The sequence below is a fragment of the Sciurus vulgaris genome (assembly GCF_902686455.1).
Source record: "Sciurus vulgaris genome assembly, chromosome: 18".
In the NCBI taxonomy this organism is placed as follows: Eukaryota; Metazoa; Chordata; class Mammalia; order Rodentia; family Sciuridae; genus Sciurus; species Sciurus vulgaris.
Window position 1 is genome coordinate 34,372,660 of NC_136479.1, and position 10,986 is coordinate 34,383,645.

General features: G+C 54.2%; 1 protein-coding gene across 1 annotated transcript; it reads right to left on the minus strand.

The window, feature by feature from the left end:
• Positions 1–1,216: 1,216 nt before the first annotated feature.
• ZP3 (zona pellucida glycoprotein 3) lies at positions 1,217–9,594 on the minus strand (the record flags this gene model as incomplete). Its single annotated transcript, XM_079120078.1, has 7 exons — positions 1,217–1,447; positions 1,561–1,652; positions 5,692–5,809; positions 5,905–6,082; positions 6,159–6,258; positions 6,742–6,864; positions 9,283–9,594. 7 exons carry the CDS (start codon positions 9,592–9,594, stop codon positions 1,303–1,305), a joined length of 1,068 nt encoding a protein of 355 aa, XP_078976204.1. The 3' UTR covers positions 1,217–1,302.
• Positions 9,595–10,986: the final 1,392 nt, after the last annotated feature.

The following is a 10,986-nucleotide window of genomic DNA, read 5'->3' on the forward strand; positions in this document are numbered from 1 at the left end:
ACAGCAGTAGCCAGCGAAGCTGGGATGCTCTAGGGAGTGACCTCTACCCACCGAGAAGGTGAAAGGCTTGGGAATGCCCACCTGGCCATGGCAAGTGAGCACCCTGAACACTCAATATGGACAATGGTCATCACCCAGGGCCAGGCAGGAAGCTGAGCACTGACCACCCTGGGGACCTAGTCGTCCCTGGCCTTCTGGCATCTGACATTTGGACACAGCTTTTTGCCTGCTACCCTTTAGCTAAGGGGAATAAGTCTCCTTCCAGGATGGGGCTGTGGTTCAGTGGTTAGAGCGCTTGCCTAGCATGTGAGGCACTGGGTTCAATCCTCAGCACCACAAAAGGTTCTAGCAATATATCTAAGAAATATTTTAAAAAAAAGTCTCCTTCCCTCTATGTCCTCACCCTTGGAGTTGCAGTTCTGGCACTGTGTATCCGAGATTCTTTCCTAGAAGACAGGATAGCTGGGTTGACCCTATTCTTGGTCCCCCACAGCTTCTATTTTGGAATTCTTAGAGTCCAATTATATATAGTTGCCACTGGAAGAGTGGGACCTGTACCCTGGAAGGCCACATGACCCCAATCCAGGAAGATACAGGTCTTCCCAAGGCAGCCTGGCTGCCTGGCCATCTAGACAGGCATCCACTCAATGTGATGGTCCTGCCTGAGGACTTGTGCTGTGGGACAGCCCGCCCTGTCCCTGGCAGCCACTGCCAACCCTGATGCCCATCTGTAGTCAGGGCACCACATCCAGAGCTGGCTTTCTTTTATTAAGAAGTGAACACAGGGTGGGAAGCAGCGCGGCACCTCCTGGCAAGGCCCAGGATAACAGCAGCCAGGGTCAGAAATGCCACCACGGCCAGGCCCAGGCCCAGGCCCAGCGCCACGGAGGCCTGAGCAGGAACACTCCAGCCCTCGACCCCACGGTCCGCCTTCCCCAGGAAGATCAGTGGGCCCACGGTGACGTCCGCTTCTTCTGTCACTGCAAGAGGAACGGGACACCTGGAGGTCACTTTGGTCCCTAACCAGGAATCAAGCTGTGGATTTTGCTGCCTCCATAAGCTGAACTATATTTGCCGCTAACAGCTGGTTATTCTACCAACATGTCCTAGGGGTTCTCCTGGGACAACAGCAGAGCTGTTCCAGAGCTCTGGAAGGCACTCCGAGCCCCTTCAGCCTTCTGTATGACGCCTGAAGCCACATCCCCTGAATCAACAGCCTTAATGGGGGACAAGGAAGAACATTACCCCAAAGTCACAGGTGTCCTAGGACGTGGGGTAGACAACCCAACCCCAGTGGCTGGTTCATGACATACCATGTCTACGGTTTCGTGAAGCGGACTTGGGCCCCTGGCTCATGACAGGGGGCTGCCTCCTGTAGCCTGGAAACCCACAGTCCCCCGTCCTGCAGCAGTCGCAGATGTGGGCGGGGCCTTCCACTGGCAGCCAGCTGAGGGGAGAAGACAACCAGCTCAGAGTCCTTGCCGAGAGTATACTCGGGGTAACAGACACCAGGGGTCTCCGCTTAGGTTCCTGCCCAGTGGCATGGTCTGGTCTCCTCACCTGTTGGAGGACTTGTTGAAAGAACAGGCTTTGTTGAGTTGGTCTGGGGCTTGGTGAGCAGGAGTGACCTTCAGATGGCAGGTGATGTATATCTGAAAGACAGCACCAGTGTCTTTGACTTTGACAAACTGGTTCTTATAAAACCCTTAGCCCTTTTAGGGATGGGAGAGATGGCTTCCATCCTTCAGTTTACCCCAAAGTTGCAGACTGAGTAGCACATCTCGTTCTAGGCGGGAACCCATCATTTACCACGGATCCTTTCCACCACTCGGCATGCCAAGCCCTGGGCTCACGAGGTCAGCTTCAGGAATGAGACAAGGGATCTAGCATTGCTAAAGCCCCCAAACCAGGGCTGGGTTGTGGCTCAGTGGTAGAGTGCATGCCTAGCACGTGCAAGGCACTAGGTTCAGTCCTCAGCACTACTAAGGCATCAAGTCCATCTACAACTAAAAACATTTAACAAAAGCAGCCCCCCACCCAGTTCCAGGTGACCAAGGCAGGCAGTAGATACCTTTCTAGCAGGCAGCTTAGCTGGTTTTTAAGACTGCCACCTGTCACTTGACTGGTTGACAAACTACTCTTAGGAATGAATGTAGTCACTGAGTGTTGCCCCTTTTGGGGGAGGGGGTACCAGGGATTGCACTCAGGGACACTCAGTCACTGAGCCACATCCCCAGTCTTTTATATTTTATTTAGAGACAGGGTCTCAGTTGCTTAGTGCCTTGCTTTTGCTGAGGCTGGCTTTGGACTCGAGATCCTCCTGCCTCAGCCTCCTGAGCTGCTGGGATTACAGGCATGCACTACTGCATTCAGCTGCCCAACTTTTCAGCAGAGGAAAGTGGTTTCTCTGACCCCAGGTGTTTGGACAGAGGTCTCTTGGACTAGCTTCTCTAGAGTCTGAACAGACACAAGTTTTCTAGTTATATCCTTGGGCATATATTTTTCCCTGCACAATACTGGGGACTGAACCCAGGGCCTCACACGTGCTAGGCAACTGCTCTACCACCAAGCTACATCCCCAGCCCAGTTAGCACGTCTATCTGTCCTATGTCAGTATCCCCAAGCATCTCTGTGGTGATAGGACTAGGCTAGTGCCCTGCCTAGATCTAGCCTAGCCCCAGGCTGACCTGCCACTTAATCCCTCTAGTAAAATAAGTTCCTGCTGCTGGGAGCTGAGAGAACTAGCTCCCTGTGAGCTGCTCAGAGGCTGATACCCCTGCCTAGCACCTGGGCTGGGGGGCCTTTGTGGTCCAGCCTGGTCGGGGGTGTTTTGGCCAAGCCAGGGCTCAGTGCAACCCTGGGTCACCCCAGGTTAGGGTTCCCCCTGCACATTCTAGGCAGGGTTCCGACACCATCCTGTGCAATTCTAGAGCAACATGGGGATTGTGCCATCTCCTAGCTTAAGGCATATGCAGAGCCACAAGCCTCGGCCACCACCTAGTGGCCAAGTGCACCTCCAGGGAAACCACCTCAAACAAAGTCAGACCTTTTCAGGAACCAGGATGTATTTCTGGCTGCCAGCCTATCCATCTGTCTAGGAAGAAGAACTGCTTTTGTCCTTAGTGTCCTCCTGACAATTTCTTCTAGTGAAAACTAGAGCCCGAGATCCTCAGCTGGTTCCCCTATAGTTCTTCTGAGCCAGGTTCTTGCTAAATGGTTAGATCTCCCACCTCCACATCCCCAGTGGCTGGGAATACAGGTATGCCCTGCTGTGTCTAGCTAGCCTCTTTTACAGCTCTTGTACCAGGGACTGAACCCAAGGTCACTTAGCCACATGGCCAGCCCTCTGTTTAGGAGGCAGGGCCTCACCGAGTTGTTCATGGCCTCCCTAAGTTCCTGAGGCTGGCTTTGAACTCGATCCTCCTGCCTCAGCCTCCTAAGCCGCTGGGATTACAGATGCATACCACAGTGCCCAGCCCCTTACAGCTCTTAAAGTTGTTCCTTCTCCCTTGTGCCTTGGGCCACTGCCTGAGCCATGCCTTCCACCTTTGAGGTTGAGCCTGCCCAAGTCTCAGGCTCCTTCTACGGATCTACGTGGTCTTCTGATCTCAAAGCAACACCTACTGGCTCAGTTTGCACCCCTGCAGCTGCCTAGCACCTGGACCAAGGCTCATCTTCACCCTCCATCCCCTGGGCCATGTCTGCTGTCCACTTCAACTCTCTACTCCAACCAGGCTCTTCTACCCTGGGACCCACAAGGTCACTGATCTCAGCCATTACCCTTTTGCCACCTGTTTTTTCTCCAGTCCCATTTCAACCCAGGACCTGCCACAGAGCTTCAGGCCATCTCGGCACCTCAGATTCCAGCCTCACCTGTCATCTACCCATCTGTACCAGACAATTTCCCTTCTCACAGCAAGGTTGCTAGCAACCATGTGTTCAACTTGCATTTTGTCCCTTGACACTGTCCAACCAGAGGGGCCCATCTCAGGGGTTTGTAAACTTGGCTGCTTATTAGGATCACCCAAAAGCTGGGGTTGTGGCTCAGTGGTAGAATGCTCGCCTAGCACGTGAGGCACTGGGTTAGATGCTCAGCACCAATAAAGGTGATTTATTTTTATTTTTATTTTTTGGTGCTGGGGATCGAATTCAGGGCCTTGTGCTTGCAAGGCACGCACTCTACCAACTGAGCTATCTCCCAAGCCCCATAAAGGTGCTTTAAAAAAAAAAAAAAAAAATTAAGTGTTGTTTGAGCTGGGTGCCCTGGTGCATGCCTATAATCCCAGCAGCTCAGAAGGATCATGAGTTCAAAGCCAGCTTCAGCAAAAGCAAGGTGCTGAACAACTCAGTGAGACCCTGTCTAAATGAGGTAGAAAATAGGGCTGGGGATGTGACTCAGTGTCTAAGTCCTCTGGGTTCAATCCCTGGTACCAAAAAATGCTAATGGTAAAAACCTAGATGGCAAGCATGCATTTGTAGAAAAGCTTCCTGTGTTTTAAGGCTTTCATTAGAAGTTGGTAAAAACCCCACCTAGTTATGTGAAAATGCAGGATATCTTTTTGTGGATATTGAACCCAGGGCTTTGTACATGTTAACATCTTTACCATGGAGCTATAGCCCCAGCCCAGGCATGGGTATTTTTATGGTATCTCCAAGAGATCAGTGGAGAAGCAGCATAAAAACAAAAAAACCCAGAAACTACTTTCCGGGGCTGGGAATGTAACTCAGTGGTAGAGCACTAACCCCTAGTAAGGTCAGTTCAAGCCCTGGCACCTTTAGAAAACCCTACTTTAACCACTTTTCCCTGACCAGCTATTCCAGGCTTCCCATCCCCCACTCCCGTATCTAGGAACTGGTTTCAAAGCAACTTGATTTAATTGTTGGAGTCCACAGTGCCCTGTAGCTTCACCTGGGCTTCCTGCACATTGTCCCTGTCATGGCTACAGGGTCAGGTCTCACCTCCCCTTCCTCTCCATCCCTTTGTTCTCTTTTCTAACTTGGTAGTTGGCAAGGTAGGGCGCTTGGACCAGCAGGGTCGACATTCCTGCAAAAATTACTAGAAATAAAAATTAAGCTCCAGGCTTGATTCGCCAAGTCCCAGGGGCTACCCGGCAGAGCTCACAAAGCTTTACTCCCGAAGGAGCAACACCTTCACTCAACTGATCGCCCTCTGGGTACTGGCACCACAGTCTGGTTACCAGGCTCAGCAGTTATTGGTTTTATTTGGGCTGTCAGGTAGACCACCTGGGTCCCTGTTCTAGTTTTTTCTATTTCTAGGATCCCGACTCTTCAATCTTGCATGGATTTTCTATTTATGGGTTTGTGTTGCTCAGGCCAAGTAGATGAGGCTGTGGGCATTAGCGAGGCCCTCGAGGTTTAGATACTGGTACAGAGGCAGCTGTAAGTCATTTGCTTAAGGAGATGCCAATGAGGGACATCAGGAGGTTGTATTTTGATACCTGGGATTGAACCCAGGGGTGCTCCACCACTGAGCCACATCCTCAGCCCTTTTGAATTTTAGAGACAGGGCCTTGCTGAGTTGCAGAGGCTGCCCTGAACGGAGGATCCTCCTGCCTCAGCCTCCACAGCTGTTGGGATTACAGGCCTGCACCACCATGCCTGGCCACCAGGAGGCTATTAAGCATGACCCAGAGTTCGATCTTGTTCTAGTCAATTTTAAGATGCTATTACCGTGTTTCTGGAGTCGTTGACGAAGTGGAACACATCCACGGTGAACCGGAGAACATCTGGCTCAGACCTGGGGGCTTGGAATGCAGAAGAGCCACCGGAGAGACCGTCCACGAGACAACTTGGAAGGGAACAAGGGAATGGCGTCAGGCTGGGGAAGCTGGCTGCCGGCCTTCTTGTGACCAAGACCCCCTGGGAAGGCAGCCCAGGCCTCACCCGTGGAAGTCCACGATGCTGTGACGAGGGGAGGCATTCTGGTCCGGCGTAGGTGTGGCCACACAGTGGTCCACGAACAGCTGCAGCGGTGGGTGGCTGCCGGTGTGGACTTCGGCCCAGAGATAGGCCGTGTCTCCCAGGTAGAAGGTGGGGGATGACTTCTCAGCGATCCAGTTCTCTGGAGGACATAGCCAGGAGCTAGAGGCTGCCCAGAGCTCCCCTCCCAGCTCCACTAGCTCCCTACCCCGGCTTACCCTCCATCAGGTGCAGAGAGAAAATCAGCTTCTTCTCTGAGGACACCGTGGTCCTGAAGGGTACCCAGGTGGGCAAGATGGCCTGGCTGCTCACATTGCCCTGCCTGGGAGAACGATCTCAGCTGCCCACATGTGTCCTAGGGCACGCCCCCTTCGGGGCACACAGCAATGGGAATGTCCGATTTCTCCATGGCAATATCCTCAGTGGTGGCTCATGCAAGCAGCTAGACCAAGGTTCCCAAAGCCTAAGCCTGTCCCTAAATCCTCCTGAACATCTATCTACACCCAAGATCAGGCCCCAGCCTTGTCTGTACAGACCTGGCCACCCTCACCTCCCGCTTTGGTGGCAAAATTCACAGGCACATGCTTCATGCTACTGGCAGCCAGGCAACAGTCAGGCCTCTAATGCCAGTTAGGGGCTCCGACTCAACTTAAGGCACCCTGCACCCACCAGGTCGAGGACAGTAACCACAGCTGCAGGTACTTTTCCCCTCTTGAAGCCACCTGCAATCTGCTGCCAACAAGCCAAGCCATTTGCCAGCAGCACTCCAAACCCAGGGGGCCCAATCGGTGTGTCCCACACTGACCTGGGGTAGCGGCACTCAATGGGAACCTCCACGCGGTTTGTCCTCACGATGGACAGGTTTCCCACGGGACGGGGGTCATGGAGCAGGAAGGTGCTGTACACCAGGGCATCGTCCGTCACCTGGAGCAAGGTGGGGTGTTCATCAACCAGCATCACCTGGCCCAGGCAGGTCTGGCCCTCATGAGGGGACAGGGAGGGCAGCCCACGGGGGTGGAATCAACCAGGAGGGACTGCGCAGCTGTGGTCCTGCTTCCTAGGCTTTCCCCCACACCCCTGCAGGCGTCTGTATCAGCTGCCCAGCGACCTTGGGGTACACACACTGCTTCTCCCCTCAGGACTGGGAGTGCCGCTTTTTGGCAGTCGGTCCTGGGGGTTGAACCCAGGGCTATTATAGCACTGGTTTGCACTCGTGATCCTCCTGCCTCAGCCTCTCCGAATTGCTGGGATTGCAAGCAAGCGCCACAGTGCTGGGCCAATCTTCAGCACTTCGATCACCTGCCCCTCTTATCTGGGGACTGGACAGAAGTGGAAGAAGGTGCAGTGGTCTCCGGAGCTGGGAGGAGACCAAGCAGGCCCTACTGGGCCCTTTGCTCCTCCCACTACACTGCCAGAGGAGGAGCCTGCCTAGAGAGGAGATCCCTGGTTCTTCAGCTGCCCCCACCCCAGGTCTTCAGAGGGCAGTTCTGAATCTCCATCTGCAAGTGCCCCAGAAGGGGCCAGCAGCATGGTTTATGAAGGCCCTCGTTCAAGAGTTCATCTCAGGGTGGAGCATTACACTGAGCCAAAGCCTGCAGGACTTAGAGGATGTGCACCTGCGAGTCCAGTCCCCAGTGCCAGGTGAACCCGATCAGGCAGGAGGGGAAACACTGGCAAAGGAAGTAGCTGCCAGGCTTTGCTGGAGTCATCTGGGACTTGGATGCTCATGGCTGCCTCCCATGCCGGTTCTGATTTAGTCTGGGGTGCAACCTGGATAGAGTTTTTAGAAGCTCTCCAGGTTATTCTAGAATTTGGGACTAAGCCAGACTAATTCTTCCAAAAACTCCTGCAGTGCTGGCACACACCTGTAATCCCAGCAACTCGGGAGGGTGAGGCAGGAGGATCACAAGTTTGAGGCCAGCCTCATTGACTTAGTGAGGCCCTAAGCAATTGAGGCTTTGTCTCAATTTTTATAAAAGGCTAAAGGATGGAGCTCAGTGGTAAAGTGCCCCCGAGCTCATTCCTTAGTATATAAGGCCACCAACTGCTGCAGCTCTGACCCCCAGGAAGACAAGGACAGCAAGTCCTTGAGATTCCTTAAGGATCACACTTTAGACTAGAGCTCAGCCTATAGGGGTCCAGGAGCTGGAGCTCCCCAGCCAAGCTGAGTCCAGGGTCATGTGAGTAGGAACAGGGGGCGGAGAGGACCAGCCTCCCATGGACTAACAGCAGTAGGTCCAGGGGGGTTAGGATTAGCTGGGGAGTTGTGTACCTGCCTTGCTGAGTGTTCACTTCCCCCCTGCCATAGGGGTGGGGGATGGCCTGGGCTACCTGAGGTCTCTTTCTATACCTGCGTCCCATGTTAAGCCTTGCTGCTTGGACTTGCCCACAGGAACCAGTGAAAGCCTGTGAAGTCTTCAGACAGAATTATGATGTACCTGTGTTGTGACTTTTTTGATACCAGGGTTTGGACGCAGGCACTCGACCATGGAGCCACATCCCTAGCCCTATTTCGTATTTTATTTAGAGACAGGGTCTCTCTGAGCTGCTTAGGGCCTCACTAAGTTGGCGAGGTTGGCTTTGAACTCCTGATCCTCCTGCCTCAGCCTCTCAAACCACTGTGATTATAGGCATGTGCTGCTGCGCCTGGTCCCAAGACACTTAATTCAAAGCTTCAAGCCATCAAACAGGAGTGAAGCCAGCCAAAATTTGCCCCTCTTAACCCTGCATCCCAGTGATTACTTCATTTTTTTTGAGTGTGTGGGGGAGTACCAGGGATCGGACCCAGGGCTGTTTAGCCAGTGAGCCACATCCCCAGCCCTTTGTTTTTTTATTTTGAGACAGGGCCTTGCTAAGTTGCTGAGCTTGGTCTTAAACTTGAGATCCTCCTGCCTCAGCCTTCCCAGTTGCTGGGGTTACAGGCCTGTGTCCCCAGACCCCCCTACTTCCAGGCTTTCTGAAGTCAGTGTCTCTCTTCCCAATACGTTTTTAACGCCTCTGGCCTGGACTACCCACAGGGTTATCCTCCCCTTTCCCTGTTCTGTGTTGGGTCCATCACCCCTGCGTCCCTTTCATGGGTAGATCTGGTCATAGATCCTCAGAAGGATTCAGAGCAGGGTGCCTGGCCTGGTCCAGAGGTCACTGCAATGTGGACTCTACTCCACCTCCCCAATTTCAGGCGCCAGAGCCAGGAGCCCCCCACTGCTCCACACCCACAATGCCTGGGCTCAGCTCAGCTGCTTCACCTCGCCACCCACAAGGGAGAGGTCACGCCATACTGCAACCAGGCTCTCCACCAGCCACTTCCCGTGTCCCCCCCAGGGCCAGGGGGCCCAGCCTCACCTGCACACTGTTACCACACTCATGCAGGCCAGCCTCAAACCTGACCACATCCTCGGTGCCCCTGGAGAACAGCGGCGGGCAGCCCTCCGGGCCCAGGGTGAGATCAGCAGGTTGAATTAGCTTCCCGGTGCCAAAAAGGTCTCTGTGGACGGCGACCACCAGCTGCGCTTCCAGACACTCCACTTCCACGGGGGATGCGGGCAGCATCGAAGGGCGGGTCCCGCCCAGCAGGGGCCAGAGCAGTGGCGGGGAGCACACCCCGGTGCCCCCGCAGAGCAGAAAGCAGATGAAGAGCCCGTAGCTCAGCCCCATGGTGCTGACTGATCCCTCCTGCAGCATAGCGGGCAGCGGCCACCTGGCCATCTTATACCCCTGGATGGAGGCACTTCCACCTGTGCCCCATCTGCCTCCCCCCCGCCCCCCTGCCAGGCAGGCCCCTGCGGGCAAGTGACCCCCAGAGCAGAAGCATCGGCAACAGCTGGGGGCTTGCTGGGCCTCAGGGCCTTCAGCCCTGGCCTAGAGGGACCGACCCTCGGGATCTGGTTTGTAGCTGGGACCCCAAGTGGTTCCTATTTACGTTAAAGTCCTAATCCTCACCCCTTCCCTGCCCCTCCCGGCGCTGGGCCTCTGCTGTCTCTGATCTCAGGAAGGAGCTGAGGGTCTGTGGGACGACAGAAGCAGTGCCCAGATTGAAGCGGGGGTTAGATCAGAGACAGCGGGGAGCTCGCGGCTGGCAAGGGTGGCAAGGGTGTGAACAGGATTCAATTAGGAGACAAGAGGAGGCTTGTGGGCCTCTGTGGAACCATTATAGGATCAACTGACCTCATGTTCCTGCAGAGCAAGTTCCTCCATTGTTACCAACCTCCAAGAGACAAATTCAAATTAAATTTATTTTACGGTACTGGGTTTAGAACCCAGGGTGGCTTTACCACTGAGCTACATCCCCAGTCCTTTTCATTTTTTTAAATCTTGAAACAGGGTCTCACTAAATTGCTGAGGCTGGCCTCAAACTTTCGCTCCTCCTGCCTTGGCCTCCTCGGTTTCTGGGATGACAGGTGTGTGCTGCTGTGTCCAGTCCATTTTTCACCTTTTTATTTTATTATTTATTTTTGTAGTGCTGGGGCTCAGACTCAGGGCCTTGTGCTGAGCTTTGGTTTCAGTGTGTTCCAGGGGCAAGCTCTTCGATGGAAAACATCTGAGAGACAACTCACTGGTTCCACTGATCCACTGTGGGCGGGAGGCAGGGAGGGCTGCTTAGGCGGGGGCTGTGTGAGCAGAGACGGAGGACACTGGATAGGCCTGGGGAAGTGGCCGGGAGTCCGGAGTTGCTGATGCCTCCGGTCCCTGCAGGGAGGGCCAGGCAGATCCCTGAAAGCCCAAGATGAGAGGGTAGACAGCCCTGTGGGGGAGGAGGCCACAGGTGGGAACTGAGGCAGGCAAATGATCTGGAGGCTCCTACTGGGAAGACAGGACCGCAGAGGAAACAGACTGCATGTGTGTCCAGCCCCCATGGGAATGGCTTGCCCAGGCCGCGGGTGGAGAACGGCAACGGCCTTCCCTCTCAGCCTTTCTCCAAGCTATTCCTCCAGCTCTAACATCCTTTCTTTTGTGAATTGTTTTGTTTTGTTTTGTTCTCGGTACTGGGATTGAACCCAGGGGTGCTTAACCACCGAGCCACAACCCCAGCCCTTTTTTATTTTTTAA